This window comes from Mauremys reevesii, linkage group 24, assembly GCF_016161935.1.
Source record: "Mauremys reevesii isolate NIE-2019 linkage group 24, ASM1616193v1, whole genome shotgun sequence".
NCBI lineage: Eukaryota > Metazoa > Chordata > Testudines > Geoemydidae > Mauremys > Mauremys reevesii.
This window is the reverse complement of record NC_052646.1, coordinates 1526191-1548203: the sequence shown is the minus strand read 5'-3', so window position 1 is coordinate 1548203 and position 22013 is coordinate 1526191. Positions and strand designations below refer to the sequence as shown.

Genomic DNA, 22013 nt, shown 5'->3' with positions numbered 1-22013 from the left:
GAGACTGAAGTCACTACAACAGAAAGCCAGGGGCCAGGAGTGACCTGGGCCTCTGCCATTAACTAATCAGACACATCACAATGCCCCAAGAGACATCTCTGGAGGATTAAATCTGCATCAAAAATACTCTTCTGCAAGATCCTACAGCCAGCTTAAGGAGCCACAAACTCAAGCCCTGCACTCGGGCGCCTGCACCACCCTCATCTGGAGTGTAGGCAGCACGATGTGCTGTGACTCGCTCGCTGGCACCATTGCTCGCTGTCAAGTGGTGCTCCTCCACCTTTTGCCTCACTGATCTGGCATGAGCCCAAGCACCACCACCACTGCCAGATGGTGTCCCTCTCCTCCCACACAGGTTTGCAGAATACACCAGCTACCCCCTATTCCACCCCCAGCAGCTGTCTTCTGTATCCTCCATTTGCTCAGGTTCTCAGCCCTTGATTCCTTTGGCACACGATAGTCACAAAGCACCTCACACAACCCTCTGCTGACTGCAGATACAGTATTCAGAACCACTTCCTGCAAGAGGCCAGATCCACGTGTGCAACCAAAGTGCGCTTAGAGGCCGTGGCTGCCCGTCTTCCCCATTTCCTATGGCTGAACATTGCAATATGGGCAAACAGAAGACTGTCCCAACCAGTAATAGAATATATATTTGGTTCTTCAAAAGAGTTAATTTCCCAAAGCTGCAGAAAATTATGAATTAAACTGATTGGAGGAAAAATTTAGACATCCAGTTCTGCTATTCAATTTTCAAAAGAAGGTTGAAGATTGAAGAGGGTGCAGAAAAGGACACAAATTATTCAAGAACTAGAGAAAATGCCTCGATGAGAAACTTAAAGAGCTCAAATTGTTAGGCTTATCAAATGATTGAGTGGTGACTTGATAACAGTATCTAGAGACCTTCCTGGGGAGAAAACACTGGGTAATAAAGTGCTCTTTAATTTAGCGGAGAAAGGCAGAACAAGAACCAATGACTGGAAGCTGAAATTAGACAATTAGAAATTAGGCACAAATTTTTAACAGGGTGATTAATCACTGCATAAACCATTAAGGGAAGTGGTGTATTCTCCACTGCTTGGAGTCTTCAAAATCAAGACTGTATGCCTTTCACCAAACCACTGCACTCAATACAGGGGTAACAGGATGAAACGTAATAGCCTGTGATATGCAGGTGGTCAGACCAGATGATCTAGTGGTGTGTTCCAGCCCTGAACATGCCAAGCTCCACTCCATATCATGAGGCATTCACCATCCTATCGAGGGCAGCAGCTGACAATGTCTTCACTTTTCAGCAGTTTGCAGCATTGTGCTCGCAAAGCATCCCCGTCTTGGCCTTTTCACACTCATATTCGTTTCAGCCAAATCATTCACCGGTCCAGAAGACATTGCCTGTGACTTGAAACGAACACATCAGGCCAGCATCTGAGTCACAATAAGCAAGGCCATTGTGCTGAAGTGACGACCATGCCCAACAAGCAATGTGAGCATCTGGTTTCTCCAACTTCTGTGATGGAGTTGGCACCAGAAGCCCTTTTTCTAGATCTTTAGATGACAGTAAAGCCTTGATTCTAGTCAGGCTTTTGACAGTCCCACATGACACTCTCATAAGCAAACTACCAAAGCAGCGTCTAGATGAAATGACCAGAAGGTAGGTACACTACTGGCTGAACTCAGTTACCAATGGTTCACTGTCAAACTGCAAGGGCGTATCTAGTGTGGTCTTGAGGTCCACTCCAGCCCTAGGAAAGTACCACGCTGTACCCTCTTTATCCACTCTCAGCCCTAGTGGTCTGATTTCCAGATGCAGCCCCTGTATATCCTGATCTAGGATAAATGATGGCTGTAAATTTCTTGCCCTCAAACTGCAAGGAATATTCTGTGATCTTCAGGCTCTTCCTTTCTCTTTGAAAGGAAGGGTAGATACCTAGACTGCCCTATATCAGTCCTCTGATCATTTGATTTGTTACATTCTTTAAATCTTGTATGGATGATGGTTCTTGCTCCTGTCAGCAGCTACAACTTATTCACAAGAGACAAAATTGCCCCAGCTGACAGATCCACAACATCCTCCTTCCATGTGTATCACAATTAGACTTGCTCTGGTGTGGACCCCACCTGTAGGATCAAAGCCTTCTGTAGCCAGCAGTCCCATTATAGAAAGTTTCCCAGTTGAGGCTGTGAAGGAGAACCCCACCCCCAAGCTATACTTTTTAGGTGACGAATCTGAGAAACTGTCCCAGAGTGAGGTGTCAGTACAGAAAGACTTGTAACAAACTGATCAATTAAGCAGCGGTAAGTCACCAGGACCAGGTGGTATCCCCCAGGAGCTCTGAAGGAACTCAAACATAAAATTGCAAAACTACTAACAGTGGTATGTAACCTATCGCTTAAATCAACCTCGGTACCAGATGACTGGAGGACAGCCAACGTAACAACTTTTAAAAATGGTTCCAGAGGTGATCCTGGCAATTACATGCCGAGGAACCAAACTTCAATACCAGGCAATTAGGTTGAAAATATAGTAAAAAACAGAATTAGACACACAGATGAACACAATTTGTTGGGGAAGAGTCAACACAGGTTCAGTAAAGGGAACTCATGCCACACCAATCTACTAGAATTCTTTGAGGGCATCAAACATGTGGACAAGAGAGATCCAGTGGTTATAGTGAACTTGGACTTTCAGAAAGCCTTTGACAAGGTCTCTCACCAAAGTATGCAATCATGAGATATGAGGTAAGGTCCTCTCCTGGATCAGTAACTGGTTAAAACAGTGGTACCCAACCTTTTCCATGGGGCAGGTGCCGGACGACGAGCCACAGAGGACTATGGCTGGTGGACAAGCATCCGCCGAGAAGCAGTAATATCAAAAGCGTCGCTGCCGAAAATCAGCACACTTTCAGTGGCGACGCCTCTTGATGACGCCGCTTTTCGGCGAATGCTTGTCCACCGGCCAGTACGTGGGCGCACGCAGATGCCCCGGCAGGCGCCATGGCGCCCGCGGGCACCGCATTGGGGACCCCGGGTTAAAAAATAGGAAACAGGAATAAGTGGTCAGTTTTCACAATGGAGAGAGGAAAATAGTGGTGTTCCCCAAGGATCTGTACTGAGACCAGTGCTGTTCATAAATTATCTGGAAAAAGGGGTGAACAGTGAAGTGGCAAAGCTTTCAGACAATACAGAACAACATAGTTAATTCCAAAGCTGACTGGGCAGAGTTAAAACTGGGTGACTGGGCAACAAAAAGTAGATGAAACTCCATGTTGATAAATGCAAAATAATGCACGCTGGAAAACAAACCAAACTCTACATACACAATGATGGGATCTACATTAGCTGTTACCACTCAAAAAAGATCTTGTAGTTGTTGTCGCTAGTTCTCTGAAAACATCCACTAAATGTGCAGCGATAGTCAAAGCTAAATGTTAGGAACCATTGGGAAAGGGATAGATAGCAAGTCAGAAAATATCATAATGCCACTATATAAATCTATGGCACACCCCCACTTTGAATACTGCCTGCAATTTTGAGTTGGGGCGACCAGAAAAGATATATTAGAATTGGAAAAAGGTGCCGAGAAAGCCAACAAAAATGCTTAGGGGTATGGAATAGCTTCCATATGAGCAGAGATTAAGAAGATTGGGACTGTTCATCTGGGAAGAGAAAATACTAAGGGGGGATATGATAGAGGTCTATAAAATCATGACTGGTGTGGGGAAAGTGAAGAGGGAAGTGTTATTTATCCCTTCACATAACACAAGAACTAGGGGTCACCCAAAGAAATAAATAGGCAGCAGATTTAAATTCAACAAAAAGTATTTCTTCACCCAACGCACAGTCAACCTGTGGAACTCATTGCCAGGGGATGTTGAGAAGGCCAAAAGTGTAACTGGGTTCAAAAAAAGAGTCGGATGTATCCTCCATGAATTCATCTAACAATGGCTATTAGCAAAGCGTCAGGGACGCAATACCCAGGTATCCTGCAACCCCTGTCTGGCAGAAGCTGGGACTGGACAACAGGGGATGGATCACTCGATAACGACCCTATTCTGTTCACTCCCTCTGAAGCATCTGGCTCTGGCCACTGTTGGAAGACTAGCCCAGTAGCCTGATGGACCATTGGTCTGACCCAGTATGGTTGTTTTTTTATTTACCCTTCCACTTCTCACCCAGGTTAAGGGTTTATGCCTTTGTCTGTGCTTTAGATGTATTTCCATCTAGTGGCTTCCCCCTAAGCTCTGCTCTCCTACAGGCGTTTTGAGTCATTCAAGTGCATAAAAAAACCTAGCTGGCATTTCCCTTATCATCTCCACCATACTGAATCCAATTTTAAGCAGAAGTAAGAGGTAACTTACCGGCTGGTAGTTGATGGCTGGATTCATGCTTGGAGTTGTAGTGCGGATGAGGCCAGGTTTAGGAGGAACGCGCTGCCCTTGTAACTGGGCGGGGTTCGGAGCAATCACACGCTGTGACATAAGCATATGGGGAAGGGTCGTGTTTGTGGCAGACCTAATGACACTGTGACCCTGTCCGGGGGGAAAGAAAAAAAAAAAGGACATCAGGCAAACTGGGATTTTTAACAGAATATGTAAAATATAAATGGGTGTAAACATTAACTCAAATTAACTTCTCTCTCAATAATCAATTAATCCAACTTTCCCTTTAATCGCTTTGTGTATTTTACATAACCTGGTTTGATTTTGACTGGAGCAAGGTCTGCTATAAAATTAAAGCACTAGCCTCTCAGGTAGAGAGACTGGGATTTCAACTGCAACAAGAACAGGAGATTAAGGATCTAATCTCAGTTGCTACTTCCCCAGAATCAAGCAATGCTCTCTGGAAACTGGATCTGCATTATCTAGCTCTGGTGGACGGTCTCAGAAGTTTCACATCCCAGAAACGTAAGTTTCCTATGAAACCAATTGTTCAGTCTGTCTTCATCTACCTGCCTCTGCAATTAATTGACTGAGATGGTCTAATCCATGTGCAAAACTGCAAGTTGAAGGAAAAAAAGTAGGTAGTTTGCCAGCTACATGGAGGCTACTATATTCAAGTTTCAGAGTCAACTCCACAATGGTTAAAACAGTTATAGCAAACAGGATTTCTCTGACTAGTGCTGAAGGATTTTTGTCTGTGACGTCATTACAGTAAAATAATGTCCAATAGAATTTTTTGTGGGGTGGGGGGGAGGAAGAGTTCAGAAAAAATATCCTAGTCCATCGACCCATGCTACCAAACCCACTAACAAACCCTTGGCATGGGGTGAACCATAGCAGGTCAGCAACTAGCTTCCCAGATGAGTTCATGTGCAAGGTTCAGAGTTCTCTACATTTCTGGGAGCCATGGCAATGTTCAGACAGGAGGAGGGATGTTTATTAAAGGGATGGATTTCTCATTTTGAAAAAGAGGTAGATTTAAAAATTGGAGTGCCTCATCCCTAACAAGGCTACTGTTCCACAACCTTCTCATTTCACAAATAAGAAAAACCTCCACAAAACGTGCAAACAATGTGCTTCCTCTTTCCTTAAAGCCCATTTCCTTTACCAGCCTGATCCCGCTGTGAAGTCACAATAGGCTTGACCCCAGAATCGTTACCATAGCAGGGAAACAAATGCCATAAACACAAGGGGATGGCTAACAGGAGGAGAAACTTATCAGTGAGATTTAGACTGAAACCTCAGTGATAGCAGGCGAGAAAGCTACAGGCAGTAAAAACAGCTGAACCTCTAATCCAGGCACCCCGTGACACATAATGTGGACTCTCTCGCCACCTCACAGCCACGGAGCGTTGCTGTGAGGTTACATTCCTGAGACTTCCCTCTATACTATGGAATATATTGTAAACGCAGCTGACTGTAAGGGAAAACACTGCTTGTCCAATGACTAGATGAGGCACATTGTAATGTACTAGCCTTGCTGTTTCCACTGCACACAGTCACTTAGTCTGAGAATGGGCCATGTCAGTCAGGGCCAACTAGCAAGATTCTACGGTAGATGGATTGGACAGAGTTAACTCAACTGACTGTTGTGCAGATTCCCCCAGGGAAGGGAACACCAGCCCGCAGCAGACGTGGGAGGGAGGCAAGGGGTAATTCAGGAGGCTGATCTGCAGGCGTTTTTAGATTTTATAGTTACTGTAGAACTCTGTTGGAGGCATGTTTTGTAGCAGATGTTTTGATCTGGCTACCAGGGGCCTGTCTAGATTTTTAAGCAGTGTTCATCACTACATATTGCTCTGCTTCACAAAAAAAGGAGTGGCTGTGTAATCTGTGCCGGAGAGTGCACATGACAGCCAAAGCAGAGGGGGTTAAGCTGAAGTTATCTGCTAGTGAAGAGAGACACATTTCTGGTGGGAGTTCTTCAAGATGGCAGGAGAGCACTGGGCCCTACAGCAGAGCCGGGTGAAATGCCAAGAAAAAAATCCATATCGCTTGTCAGTGTAAACATCCTGCTCCACACACGCACACTCAGAGTCCTTGTTCTAGTGAGCTCATACTGTTGGCTTTTCGTTTATCTCCATAACACTAAACAGTGTGTGACATCTAGGATTAGCATTTTTCCAGTGAGCATACATGAAGGTATCTTTGTTAAACAGCATCCAGCTCGGTCTATATTTACCTTCTTTGGGAAACAGCTATTCCAGTGTGATGTTTTGTTTGTTTTCCTTCACCCACTTTCCCCAGGCACACTGCATTGTCTCAGCACCTAGTTCCACTGATAGCAGCCATCCTTGCTGCTAAACACACGCTGGTGGATTTCTTTCAGTAACCCTGCAACTCATATCTCAGTCACTTGCTGCTCAGTATGTGATACCAAGCGGTGACCAAACACAGCCTTCCTCAGTACCATCATCATCATCCACATCTTGCACTGTGCTAGCCCTTTCACCCCACAGGACCCCAAAACAATTTGTGCTATTAAACCACATACCACTTTATGGAAAAGCATCCAGCTTTGAAACGGGAGGTTAACAGCCGGAATAACCCATTCGTAGCACTGCAACACTAGAGAGGGGAAAATCTGCCAGGGACACAGGGTACACTAGAAATCTTAATCATGCAGAATAGAAAAATTATCTTCCAGAGCCTCTTTCAATAAACTGTCCCATACAGAACACAAGATAGACTAGATGGCAGTGTCTATCTGGTCTGACAGTGATCACTGCATCTGCATTTTTGATCACACACAAAGAACAAAGGTAGTTCTATTCACGGGGCTCAGAAGTGCCAACATTTATTTATTGGAAAAGCCATCTCATTTGCAATACGTTTAGAAATTATTTGCAAAGAAGAATTTTTGAGGAAGCATTGTGGTGAACCTGATTTTAATACTGCACATAGAAAGTCTCTGATGTCACTGACAGCAGAGTGTCGTCTCAATGATGCTTACCTGTAATGTTCTCAAATTCTGAGGCTCAACCCCCTGGGCTCCAGGCCTGGAGGGAAGCTTGGACAGTCCCTGCTGTCCCACATGGGCAGGAGATGGCTGAACAATAGATGCAGCATTCTGCACAACTGGAGTCTAGATTGAGAGAGAACACACTGGCATCACTGTGGAGCACTTATGAGAGGAAATGCACAAATGGACTGATCCTGGACCAAGCCTGAGTATGATCAATCAGATGCTAACGCTTGAGTGCTACCTAGATTTATCTTTTGCTGTTCTCAAGGACAATGAGCTGGTTTCATCACAAGAAACAGATATTGCCCAGGCTCTGGAACAGGCACCTACAGGGAAGCCCATGTGAAATAAGGGGTTAACTCTAACGCGAGTATCATCCCAAGAGACCTATTTGGCCTTAAGATGTACCACCAAATGGGCTCCTACAAGCCTGACTGAACACACAATTCCATGCACCCACTCATCTCCCAGAACTTCACCTTCTGTACAACATTCTCCTTTTGCAGTTGACTTTGCCTCAGCTTCTTCAGCAACACCAGCCTGGCCTCTTCCAGTCGCAGCTCATCCCGGAGTTGTTTGATAAGCTGCTGGCGCTCCTCTATGCCTTTACCCTGCAGAGACAGAGAATCACTCAGGACTTACATGGTTACTCTTTGGTAGCAAGAGATCGTTAGCGACCTGGCCCTCAAACAGTAATTTTGTGCTGTATTAAACCTGAACCAAGGAGGATTCTTGGGGTGCGCTAGAGCATTATCAACAATGTCACTGTACTGCCCGCTATTCCCCTGCAGCTCCCAACCCTCCAAGAGCGTGTGCCCCCATTCCCGGGGGTCACCATACTCCAGTTTCTCAGTGAGCAGATTGGATGCTCCTTACCTTAAACATTTCAAGATTTGCTGCCTTAAGTCTTTCTTCCATTCGAGAGCTGGAACGTGGACTTGATGCCTCATTATCGGAAAGGACAATTATATCTGGTGAGGGGGTCAATCGACCCCTGTCCTGGTCACTGCACAACAGAGGGAAATAAGACAGTTGAACTGCAATGCTGTTCCAAACAGAGACATTTAGAAATCCGTGACCAGTATAACCCCCTCACACCGAACGGAACAATTCGAGTTTTACACTTCTCCTTATAGCCGCACTCGTGAAGCAGCATAAACTGTTGGCTTCCAAAAGGAAAAAGACGACTTTCTGCTCACAAACATTCACACTGAAGATAAAAAGATTCACTCCAAATGCTTTCTTCACTAGCAGGTTTCTCTAGGGACAAGGTTAACACACTAGCCCATGTCTGAGACAGACTTGTACATGTTGTTAATAAGGAACTAAATATTAACCAAACAGGGAAATGACAAGCGATTAGGTGCTGAGGCCCTGGATACCAATTAAGGGGGCATAGGCAAGCACAACTCCAGACATCTTTGCCTGCTGTTATGCAGACATCCTGAAAAAGTCACTGCTACTCACGTGATGCTTGAAATGATAAAGGGGAGAGTGCTCAAAATTTAAGACACATGTAAATACCCCAAACCTATATTCGTACACATCTGTTTGAAAAAGGCCATAAGGGAAAAGCTACACAGAAATATTCCGCCCAGTCAACAGACCCAACAACAGAAAGGAAGAGCAGCTACAGAAGCCTGTCGCTAGGAAATCAATGCTATAATCCTGTGGTAACCGAGACGTTACATTCATTGTGACATCATTTGGAATAAGGTGGTTACAATAAAACCCCTTCAGTGTCACCGATTTAATGTAATGGAGCTTGGGGAGGCTTGCAAAAACGCCACGAGGGTCAAGATGCTAACTAGTGAAAGCTTGCCTGGGGGAAGATCCTCTAGCACTGAGTGGCAGACTGACAACTCTCAGGACTTCAGTTTGAATCCACTGCTATGACTGAGGTGGGGATGCAGATTAGCTGAAATTTAGCTGGTGAAACCCAGAAAACGGCATTAGGTTAAACCAAAATTAATTCCTAGGCCTGACTGCTCTGTAGCCTTTGATTTCAGACAGGACATTAGGCTCAAAGGGGCCGTTACACACAGATTAAAAGACAAATGCTTTAGAAGTCAGATCAGAACATTGATTCAGCCTCAGATTCCCAGGTGTCACTGGCAACTCCATGCAGCTAAGAGGCACCTTGACAGCATTAGAACAGGGCACTCTCAACCTCTGACTGCACAACTAGCTCTGCACAACTGGCTGCAGCTGTTTGCACAGGCTCTGCTGTCAGATGGTGGTTTTGGCCTATGCAGCTCCCTGCTGCTATCACCTTCTGGCCACCAGCGAGACTGGGAAAGCTTTGTTGTCCATCACCATTTGTTATGCATCTTCCACACTACTGGATTTTTATCCCCTACAGCACAAGCACAACGTCCAGTCAGGGGATCGTAAGATGTGGTACTCGTCTTAGATGAGAGAATCTCTGCTGGTGTATAACCACGGGAGAGTAAAATGGCAAAAGGGCAAAGGTCAGGAGGGAACGAGGGGTGGGTGGGTGTCAGACAATAGGGAGGAAGAGAGCATGAAAAGAAAAATATGCACCAGAGATTGTCGTCAGAGGCAAGTGGTACAATCCCCAGAAGAGAGCGATTCAGGCATCCAGGAAACCGAAGAGGTTCTGTGGAAGGAGGGGAACACAGCTATCTCCTGACTGTGTAAAAGAATTGGGGCATAACCCTCAAAGCTTTTATCCCCAAATTACTGAAATGGACTGACTTAAGGTCAGTCCTGCTTTCCCTTTGAGCCATTGCGGAGATGCTGCAAGAGTTGCATTCTAGTCTCACTTCTGCACAACTTGGCAATTCCTGCCAACCTAAGTAAGGAGGCCAGCATTTGCTACAGTGCAGGCTGTGTCTCAGTGTGATCGGTTACCAAAAGACAAGCTCATCACTCGCTGTGACCGAGATAAAAGCCAATTGCCAAGTACCATGGAGATGGGCTCTTGCATCCACTGCCGTCCTACTGATCAGAAATCCAGTATGTTAAATTACAAACTAAAGTTTTGATTGACAGCTCATGGATGGCTGTACATCTAGAGAAATGCTCCAACTGCCTGCTCCCTAAAAATCAAAACCAGAGCCATATAAGCAATTTGCTGATATTGCCAGCACTGGGACATTACTATGTAAGATCTTAAGGACTCTAAAATCATTATGGCAATCAATACCCTCTTTGTGGGTCATTACATGCTTACAGCCTCATATGAGTACGACACTGTACAACATACAGGATGCTCAAAAGAACAAAATCCCTATCCCAGTATAACGAGACAATGTGACAATCACAGGACCAGAATCCTGGAGCTCTTGATCAGAATCCCAACACTCTCTTTATGGCCTTACAAAGATATTTCTTTGCCTCAGTTCCCCCATCTGGAACAGAGGGCGTGGAAGACAGTAAGCACGATGTCAAGGCCAAGTATTACCAGCTTGAGTAGTTACAGTACAAACTGGTACCACAGGCAGACGCAGGACTCTGGGGTCACTGCAGCTTGAAGGCTTCACAGAACAAGAGGCAGGATGCCTTTGTGACGATTCGGCTCCATGTTACTATGCACTCAGCCACATCCCTTAGTTAAAAATGAGTCTTTCGATGTTCAAAATCTTGCATACTGTGCACACACTGCACGGAGATCTGGTCTGGCTTGCTGCAGCAATCTGCTGTGCCTTATGTTTTGAGCAGCACCCTCAGGCCTACTGCAGCTGGCCTATTTGTGACTCATCTATTGGTGGGATCTCTGGGGTGCACCTTGGAGCTAGGATTCCTTGTTTGTGACAACTCAACTGACAATTTCAACTTGCCTTATTAGTTTGGCTTATTACCGTCTGCCTTATTAGCACAATTAGTGAATCGGGCCCAGCACCTCCTAGAGGCATATGGTGGCTGCGATCTCTTCCAGACAGATGACTCTAGACCCAGGGTTTCACATTTAGCCAACTGAGGTAGCTGCTCTTTGACACATCTGAAGTAGTCTCCGAGGCAGGAGTTATGGGTAACACATCTCTGTTTGTGTGGACTGGAACTTTGCTGCAAAGTGCCACCAGCTTCCAAACACACCTATTGCCACATTATTGGGCTTCCCTCCACACAGAGCTACTGAAGCACCTGGCATCGGCCACTGTCAGAAGACAGGATACTGGGCTAGATGGACCTTTGGGCTGACCCAGTCTGGCCGTTCTTGGCTCCAAGTGTGGATGCTTTTATTCTGGTATAAGAGTGCCTTGTTCCATTTAAGCATAATCTACTTTGAAATGGGAGATGTGAGGAAAGCAACTATCTCCATGCCTTTCAGCCAGCACCTGGACCAAAAGGTCTCTCTCTCAGCACCAGGCTCCCCGTGTTTCTGTTGCTGTCTGGTGCTTCCTTCTCTTGGTGTTTCTCCTGCTTTTTTATAAACACACTCTGTGAAAGTAGATTAAACTAAAGCAGAACAAGGCACACTCATTCTGGAATGAGAACGTCCACACACAAAGTTCATTTGGATTAAGGTAGGGTGTAAATTTAATTTAAATAAGCCCTTAGCTGATCTATTTGTGATTGGGAGGCTTTTTTTGCATATATGGGATGTCTGAGGCTAAAAATAAGAGGCATCTCAACTCTTTATTATTAAGTACCTACCAATAGCCAATATCTAAGCTAGTTCTCACTTTTCAGTGTGGCCTGTTCCTGGCTCTTGACCATCAGGGCTGATCTACACACAGAGTTGCACCACTTTACCTAAAACCAGTTTAAGTCTTTTGATGCAAGTCTGTGAGAATGCTCTTATTTTGGAATGAAGGGGCTTAAGTCAGTAACAGATATCCCCACGCAGACTTTGTACCATTATAAACCGATTTTAATTCACACCTTTTGTTATTTCAGTGAGAGTTCATAGCTAGACTAGCCCTCAGACATCTCAGGTGGTCTGGTGTTCAGGTGCAGAATGAATCTCTGTTAAAAGGAGTGCTCAAAACATCCATTTGTCACAACAGATTGCTGCTTTCCTCATCGTTCCTGCAGTCTTTTCTTGGTAACTATAGTTGCTTTGCTTGCTCCAGGAGGGTTTAAACTCTTCATACCTTTGGCCTCCACTTTCCACACAGGCACACTCCAACTGATTAAAAAGCAACATATTTTGGCTCCTTTGAGATTTTCCTAAATTCAGATGACTGATATAATTTCTTGCAATTATTTTGGACAAGCGTTCAGATGTGGCTGGTGCATTTTATTTACATTCCATTGACAAAAATCAGTGTCAAAGCCAGAACCGGTAAATATGTCAGGACTGTTTTATTTACTTTTGTCAAGGCAAGAGCAGAATTGTAACAAAGCCACTGGAAGAGAAGCAGCATTGGGCACGCAAGAGACAGGCAGAGGTGGAGGTGGAGGAAGCAGGCCTTCCCAAGCCAGACCTTGGTCTTTGCAACAGGACAGGGAAATGGAATAGCAGACATATTTCTATTACTACAGAGGGTTTTTTCCTAAGTTATGCTTGAAATTTTTGGAATATTTTCTCCCCTCTTCTTTAGGACTGGTTCTGTTTGATTCATCAGTGTTTACTTTTGAAGCCAGTGTCTTTCTTTATGGTTATCTTCCACGCCAACCTCTTCTGGGAACACACATCATTGGTAGAAACTTCTTAAAGAGACAATGCCATCCCTACATAGTGTGTGGTTATGTCTGGTTTGGTTCAATTCTAGCACTTGGCCAACTAATCTCAAATTCAACTTCCTCTCCCCTCCCCACCATGACAACTGAAAACTCAAAACGGGGACTCCGAAGGAGAGAACAATCCCCTAACCATGCCAGGCCTCCACTCTGTCACAGACTGACCCACTGGTCCTTGCATGAGGAAGAGACAGGAATACACAAGTTAGTAGCCTATGATAATGCATCATATAGAGCTGCTATTATTCCCAGTACACTGTGCATCTATATTGAGCTTTAACACTAATCTTGTCACCATGGTAAGGTGGCTAAATGTTATCCATGTGCCACAAACTAAATGAGTTGTCCATGGCTGCAGGGCAAATCAGTCAGAGCTGAGATGGGAACTCCCCATTCCTGGGTCCCTGTCCATTGGGCCATGCAGTCTCTCCCCCAAATGATCAACAATATGAACCTTGAGGACCTGACGAGCTAATGGCAACTTCACAGACCAGAGGGGCTGTAGAACTAGCTTGTGCCACAGATCAGGCCAAGCCCAGGGTCTGCAAGGCTCACTCCTTAGATCAGACAATTCTCCAAAGAATTAGTGGGATTGCGACGACACTCCTGAAGCAGAACCTCCAAGTAAGAGTTTAAGCAACGGGAGACCTCTGGCTCCATCAAAAGTGTTTCTTGTACATTAAAATATTTCTGTAACAATGAAGGATGTAAAATATTAAACCGTTAACTGGTATTAGTCTTACTGTTAAGCCACCCTAACAGTTAACCCCATGTGTGGGTCTCAAATTGGTTCTCCTGCCCCAGGCCAGCCGATCCCAGTCCTGGCTGGCTCTGAAGGCTTCGCAGGAGGAGCGTTTAGGCCATGGGGGCGGGTAGGGACTGCGGGCCCCGTCGGGAGGTAAATGTAGTCCCCAGCCTCCCCTTGTGCCAGCGGAAGGGGTTTGGCTGCAGAGGTGGACAGCCCGCTGGTCAGTGAAGGGAAGCTGGTGCTGAGGTGGCCTGGAGCGTCTGCAGAGGCCTCATCAGGACAAACTAGGTACCTGGGACCCTTCTCCCTTTAACCAGTTAAAGGATACAACTTAAAAAGAGAATCGTTTAAACTATTAAAACGATATTTACATCCCTAATAATGATTACCAAGACTTTACACTGATGGATACAATGTTTCCACTTGTGCCCAAATGCGTTTCTTTGTGATAAAGGAAACAAAATCAACAGCAGAGGCAACTAAATAGCTGGAAAACATACGATGGATTATTGTTAGCCAAAACGAAATAATCCAGGCAAATGTACATTAGAAAGACTCTCCCTCCTGCTACTGGTGTCTCAGGCCTACTCACCACCCATAACTTGTTGCAAGTCAGAATTTGACAGATAAGCGAGTGTCTAAAAGCATTAATTTGTGTAGAACACAATACATTAGCATCACCCACCTACTGTAACAGCAAGGAGGGGACCCAGAACACATGTAAAACCTCCCACCCCAGCACACCAGCTATTTCGAAGAACCAAGGAGTCCTCCTTAAATCCGGAGATTACTTTTCAGCCAAAAAACTCACTAATACAAAAATACTTGGAAAACAGTAACTAAGACAGACGGTTAGGGTTTTGCTGAATCACAATCCAGTTGCTTTTAACTCGGACTGAGAAGAACAAAGCACTGGCCAGAAAGCATCCCATCACCAAATAAGGCGTCTTTATTGTTAAAAGAACCATTAGGAGGAATTTTTCCTGCCTGCTGTTATATGCAAAACAGTTCCATTAAAGAAGCCACTCTGCTAGTCCATGAGCAAAGAACTATTCTGCCAACCAGGAGATTCAAATCTAGCTAGCCCATAAGGACATGGAGAAAGCTGCTAGCATAACAGGTTACAGTTCTTGAAGTGGAAGGAATTTGGCTTTTAGGAGCACCGCCTCTTTCAAAGAAGTTTCATTCCAAGTCACTAACAACCGGTTTCTGGACGCAAACCAAGGCCCTTCTGCGCACCATACCAATTTATTTTATTTTTAAACTACAAGACATCTATACCCAGCAGTAGATTTGTTAGACCAGCAGCAGCAATCTGCACAAGGTCCAAAATGAGTTCAGAGTTAAGGGTCAGAGAAAGCAAAGAACACCCTTTAAGTGGACTATCAGGTTAAAACTTCAAACCCACTCCCTCCGAAGGTCTGAGCACTGACTCTTTAAAATAAGAATCTCCTATTCAGTTTCTTGGCCACTCTTGTCACACAGTGAGTTAACTGAGCATCCAAACCATAACAGAAAATCAGACCCATTAACACTTCCCCTCCATAACCCCCCCAAGAAATAAAGGGGATATTTGCAGTATGGTGCTACTGCCTCTCCTAGTTCACAAGTTCACTCACATGTGACTATGCTATCTCAAGCTTCCTTAATATTCACCACCAAGCAGCCACCCTCAGGGGATGCCTGAAGAGAATTCGACAACTGGAGCCCAGCTGCAGCAAACCAAGTAGGCAGGCACTGCGCATGTGCACAGGAGGCGAGTACATGCTGCAAGAGGCACCAAATCCTCCTCCTGAAAATGGACGCAACTCACCAGCCACTGATCAACCGCATGTGAAAAGACTAAGGGCTTGTCTACACTACCCGTCGGATTGGCAGGGAGCTATCAATCCAGTGGGAGTCGACTTATCCCATCGACTCTGGTACTCCACCAGAACGAGAAGCGCAAGCGGAGTCAACGGAAGAGCGTCAGCTGTCAACTTACTGCGGTGTCTTCACTGCGGTAAATAGATCTAAGTAATAGCTATGCTATTCACATAGCTGAAGTTATGCATCTTAGATCGACCCCACACGGTAGTGTAGACAAGCCCTTAGACTCTGCTAAGAAAACAATTACCTTCTTACTCCTGGAGTCATCAGTTTCTCCACGGTTAGGGTCAAGATTGATTATCTGCGCACTTATACCATACTTCACCTTCAGCTAAATAGAGGATTTTAGTTGTCACTTTTGTAGGAGCTAATGAAGACTAAATGGAGTGGGATTGTTTTTTAAATACACAGACAGGCATCTGCCCAGCCACCACATTACTGCTGTAGTTTATATACGATACACAAATTTATTGGTAAAGGAACAAAATCCACTTGCATGTTGAAGGGAGGTGGTTTGGACAGCAAAAATAATGGGTAGGCTTCTTGTCAGTGGGAGAACACTGTCCATGTTCCCAGAGAACCTCTGCTGGGAAGCACAGCAACTGTTCCTCTTAGCTGAGCCCGCCAGGGACATTCAGATGCCATGGAAGATCCCAAGGCAGCCCCACTAAATGCTGCTCTAATTCCCATGACTGTGGACTTCCTATCTGGCTGAACAGAAGGTCAACAAGAGTCTGTGCTGAGATGTAACTGAAACTCCAGTTGTTCAGTGGCCTACCTTCTCCTTGCGCTCATGTCCACTGGCTCATCATTGATGTTCTCCTTGCCCGGCCGCCCTGCAGTCCTGCCATCTGCATGGGGCCTCAGGCTCCCATTCAGCTTCTCTTCATAGACTTTAACACCGTCCTGCTTCACTGGGAGCTCGTGGGGCACCTCGAGGCCAGAAAGATCCTTCCTCTTCAGCAGCGCCAGCATCTTCAGGCGCTCCATGGCCTCGTGCCCTTCCATTTTCAACCTCTTTGCTAGGACATCCTCCCGGTCGTCCGCTTGGTCCAAGCTCCTTTTTAAGAGGTTCAGGCGCAGTGCATCTTCAGTCATTCTGTCCATCCTAGGGAGAGAGATTGGCATAAAAGCAGAGTCAGTATCAGGGCAACGGGGAGAAAAAGCAGCCAATTAAGAGTCTCACGTGTGGAGTTAGGAGACTGTTGCGCTCGGACCACAGAGGCTCTTTGCAGTCTGATAACCTGGGAACGCCCAAGCTCTGGTGCAATCACTAGCATTCTTCCCCTTGCCTTATTGTGTCCTTCCTCCCCCGAACTCTAGTGCCAACCACTGCGCCCAGCCACTCTACGGGGCACTGGTGCCCCACTGACATGGCACACAGATGGCCGGCCTCCTGCTCAGCTGGGCAAATTAACCCATAGACACAGCTCAGGGTGCTTTTGTTCCCAGCCTCACCAACCATGACTGGATTTTCCCTAAGTGCTATGGGCTGGAATGTACCCAACAGAATACAGGGGGTAGGGGAGAGCTCCAGCACAAGGGGGCCCAAGAACAGGGAATGGAGCTGCAAGGGGACAAGGCTGAGATCTGAACCAGCAGGATAATACATGAAAACCATTCAGACAGATTACAGGGGAGGTTCAACCACTTCCTCCAAGAGATACTTGGGCTTGGCTGTCCTAAGAAGCCTGTTTTCTTTGCAAAAATAATGTGTTTGGTAACAAAAGCCAGAACCCTTGTCTAGACTAGAGAACTGCCCCATGGCAACCTGACTTGCTGGAATTGCATGCACACAGGGTGCCCGGTCCAGGGTGCACAGCATACCCCCTGCCAGTATTGCATGGTCTACCTCCAGACTGCTGCGCCCCTCCCAAAGCCCAGCAGGTCCCTGGAGCAGGTGCATACTGTCTATGGGCTATGTTTGTTTACACCTATTCACAGAGGTATCAAATGGTTCCAACCCATGTGGGGGTCTGTGCACAGGTCATGAGGGGCAGGGATTGAGGTGCATCCTGCTATGCTCCCACAATCAATAGGCCATGGCAGAGACACAGAATAGCAGCCTTGTGCCAAGCCCATGAAAGACTAGCTCTAAGCATGGAGGCCCAAGGCTCTATTAAAGCACCATTACATTCAGAAGTTTGACCATTTTCATTTGTGCATACAAAAGTTTTAATAAGGTTAGTGTTCCATCCCATTCTCATTTTGTAGATGCACTAAGGGTTTCTCTCTCTTGTGCTTTCCCTTCAGAAGCCAACTGGGAGAGGGGTCTGGGTCAGCAGGGTGGTTGTCCCTCTTGGCCCCTCCATGCAGGTCACTGAGTTCCACCACACTCCCTCGTAATGTACTGGGGTCGCTTAAGGCTGTTCTTGTTGCCCAGAGGTAGGGTGGAGAACAGCAGGATGTCAGGCGTTTGCACTGGAGCACCATGGGAAGGTGGTGTGCTGGATGAGGGTGGGGCCTTTAGTCTTTGAAAAAAGACTCTCAAACCAAGCAAAAAGTATTTCAAGTCATCAGGTCAGAGACAGGGGAGCAAGTGTTTTCTCTTTAAAGAATAAAGTCTTCTGTAAAGTGTCATTTTTCTGTAGTCAGCTGCTTTCGTTAAGTTACCCTGTCAGTCTGTAAACAATGTGATGCACTTACAGTGACAATGCTGCATCTTATCAAAAAAGGTTAATACAAGACCATTCCCACCCACACCCTTCAACTTCTTCTGCTCCAGACTCGAGGTGCAAAACCCCATGCACTCGAGGTGCAAAACCCCATGCAGTGAAATCAGAGTGGATAATTATTTAAATCAATGTATTAAAATTTTAAATTACAGGTTTACTTTTCAAAACGTAACCTATTAAAGTTTAAAAAGGACAACCTGTATTAAGGCCTAAACCTGCTATAATCTATTAAAATAATTTAAATTAAAACACAAAGATATTAAGCAATACATGAAAGATGCAAAGTTTCAAAAGAAATTCAACCCACTGATCTGGTGGAAGTCAGTGGCTAAGCACCTGGAACCACAGTTTTCTGAAGTGCTAAAGCAGCTTTCGGCAGCAGTAGCTTCTTCTGCAGGTGCAGAGAGAATGATTTTCTTCTGCTATGTACATGCCACAGCATATGTCGGTGTAAGTTATGTCACTCAGGGGGGTGAATAAGCCACTCCCTGGATCGACGCAAATTACATCGACCTAAGCTCCGGTGTGTAGAGCATTATGTTGGCAGGACAGCTTCTCCCACCAACATAGTTACCGCCATTTGTGGGGGCTGGAATAAAAAGTCAATGGGAGAGCTCTCTCCTGTTGGCTTAGAGCATCTGCACTAGCAGTGCTAGAGCAGCGCAGCTGCATCCTCGATGCACAACTGTAAGCTCTATAGTGGAGCCACAGCCTCCGTTTCAGTTTATTCTCCTAGTTCAGTTCAATGACCATTTCATTCAAAGTTAAGAAAACAATGGAAGTTGAAAAAGCTTGTTTTTCTCTTTCAATCTACAGTAGAAACTAGGTGTGAGAAGTTGAGATCCATTAGTTCCATTCTCTTGAAGGACATGGTTACCAGAAACAATCATTAACTACAGATAATACTTCTTTTTAAAATGAAGCAGTTAGTTTTAAATGCAGCATGTTTTGATAAGAAAAAAGTTTATCAAAAAGTTCAAGTATGCAACACTTAAGGTAGTTTTATTTACTAAAAAAATAAAATACTGTTTTTGTGCATTTAAGAAATGCATCATTCACCAATTTCTTAATTTTTATGTTAGAATCTGAATAATGTAAGTTAAGCTATATAATTGCTTAAATAAATGTATTTAGATACTGTATCCTCATGTTAGCAAAAAGTAGCACCAAAGTTAATGTAAAGGCTGTACTTAGCTGCAAACATGTTTTAATGGTTACCACCTAATGAGAACCAACCTTTCTTCAGGAAAAGAACTAAAATGTACAAATTAAAAAAACAAACACGATTTAAATCAAAGTTTCCTGTTTGATTCAAATCAAAGTGGTTTAAACCCCTGATTTTAATCATGATTTAAAATCAGCCATATCCCCTGGTGCAAACAGGAACAAAACATGAAATTGGCTGTAATCTGTTATCCCTTAGGCCTGACAAAAAGCTCACTACACAAGCCAACAAAACTCCTTTTGGAAAGGAGGTCAGTCTCCTATGGTCACTCAGAGAAAGGTTAGTTCTTCTAACAGGATCTTCACCATTCAAAAAGTGGTTTGGAAGAAATTCAAGTTACAGAGGAGAATCTACTTAAACTAACAAAATATATTAAAATGTTCACGCATCCTCAAAATACCTCCTATGTTTAAGTCAAAAAGTCATGATGGCACAACGAAGATGCTGGCAGTCTATTTCAATGGCTTTTCTACATGAACACTTGAGTAGCAGCATGTAGGACAACACAGCAGAATAAGCCCAACTAAGCACAAACTATCAAGGGGTTTAGCAAAATGTCACAACACAACAATAAGAGTCAGTGGAAGGTGTGTCCCTGAATTTATACTTCTCCTCTGTACCTAAGTGCACGTTTGTGACCAAAGAACCTGCGATTTGAAGCTCCTTGGCATTTGCCAGTTATGATCCAAATGATTTAAATGCAATCTATAATGCAGCACCAAGGCAGCTGGGTAGGAACTCCAGACTAAATGTTAACTAATCTCTACCAACAGAAAACAACGCGGAAAGCTGATGCAAAAACTCTATAGAAATCTTCACTGGCCTTGTCTACTCTACCACAGAATACTGCTCACCTGTCTGGTCACACAGCTCGACATGTCACTTCTGGACTTCCCACCACCATGCAGATCACTACAGGCACAGTAAAAACACGACAATTGTGGCTTTCTGTACCGACACATCCACACACAACAAATCTGCTGCAACATGAGAATCCTTTGAGTCCCATCGGATTTGAGGGAACAACGATCTTCCAATACATGAAGCCCTAAATAACATACCAAGATTCTGACTGAAATCTAGAAAAATCTTGTTCCTTTGCAGTGCAAGAGCTTGAAGACTCAGGGTTCTTCCCCAATCATCAAGATGAAAGGTCGCTAATGTCCCAAACAAACACCTCATTAAGGACCCAACTAAAGAATCCTGTGGCTTCTCAGTCCCATGGAAACTACGGTCCACTTTGAACTGCATCTGTGTATCACAGGGCAGATGCACCTAGCTCCTCCATACATGGGGACAGACAATGCTATTTGTGATTGGAGAAACGAACTTCAAACTATAGAACATCTGGTCAAGTAGTGTCCTAAAATGATTGTATCTTGATATGCTCCACCCAGTTTGTGTCACCTGACAACTAGTTGGATTGCCAGCCTAGACTTTGACATCAAACAGTGCTGTTTTTAAGCCATAGAAAAGAAGAACTCATCTCTTTCCCGTTTTCCCTTTTTAAAAAATCAGACTAGTTTTTGTACTCTATGAGCCCTGAAACATGGCCAATATGCACCAAGCTCATATACATGAACTCCACCTTGAAAGGGGGAACGAGGTAGGACTGTTTGTGATTTTAAAGTAACTCACTCATGGGCTGAAGTCTTGAAAGCTAAATTTCTGCCAGGAATAAGTTGTTTTGACTCCTTTATACATCCCTCAATTACATGCCTTTAAAGTAGAACCCAATACAAGCTGAACTAGACTAGAGCATCAACACAATGCCGTGATATGAGTGCAGAGGTATATCTCTATCCCGATATAACGCGGTCCTCAGGAGCCAAAAAATCTCACCGCCTTATAGGCGAGACTGCGTTATATCGGGTTCGGTCCGGCACGCCATGCCGGACTGGACCAGCTTCCCTGGCAGTGATTTAAAGGGCCCGGGGCTCCAGCTGCTGTGGGGAGCCCCAGTCCCTTTAAATCACCGCCGGAGTTCCGGCAGCAGGACTCAGGTGGGGATTTAAAGGGCCCGGGGTGCCACACGAATTCGGATATAATGTGATTAAGCAGCAGGGCTCGGGTGGTGCTTTAAAGGGCCCAGGGCTCCCCGCTGCTTTACCGGGTTGTTATATCGGGTTGTGTTCTATCGGGGTAGAGGTGTATCAGCTATGCCATAGCAGTAGTGTTCTGTTAAAGCGGTACAACCACTTTACACAGCAAGGGAAACGTGGAAATTTCCACTGCAATATAAAAAGTCCAGCCAGCCAGCTAAGGCAAGTTCTCTTACTAAAGGTGACCACCAGAAGTCTCCCCAGTCTGTAACTGGGCTTCGCTGCCAGAGCATTAATGTATACGGTAACCAAATACAGAAAGGCAAGCACAGACAAGCAAAGAACAGGCTTTGGGAGAGGTGTGAAAGGCAGATCCCTGATTTAACTTGGGGTCACTTCAG

General features: G+C 45.0%; 1 protein-coding gene and 1 long non-coding RNA gene across 4 annotated transcripts in view; one reads left to right on the top strand and one right to left on the bottom strand.

Annotated features, from left to right (window-relative positions):
- Positions 1-22013, bottom strand: part of GATAD2B (GATA zinc finger domain containing 2B) — a 74632-nt gene that overhangs the window by 9741 nt on the left and 42878 nt on the right. For all 3 annotated transcript variants that reach the window (XR_005591120.1, XM_039513562.1, XM_039513560.1), the window contains 5 exons: positions 16449-16778; positions 8281-8410; positions 7884-8015; positions 7393-7524; positions 4359-4529 (listed from right to left, as the gene is read on the bottom strand). Coding sequence is in view for 2 of the 3 variants with exons in the window: in XM_039513560.1 (XP_039369494.1) it covers positions 4359-4529; positions 7393-7524; positions 7884-8015; positions 8281-8410; positions 16449-16778 (895 nt within the window). In the remaining variant the exon portion in view is untranslated. The remainder of the gene's footprint in view (positions 1-4358; positions 4530-7392; positions 7525-7883; positions 8016-8280; positions 8411-16448; positions 16779-22013) is intronic.
- On the top strand, positions 1508-21131 carry LOC120390725. The gene is made up of 3 exons (XR_005591121.1): positions 1508-1651; positions 4824-4904; positions 20344-21131. It is a non-coding gene; the product is annotated as an uncharacterized LOC120390725 (long non-coding RNA).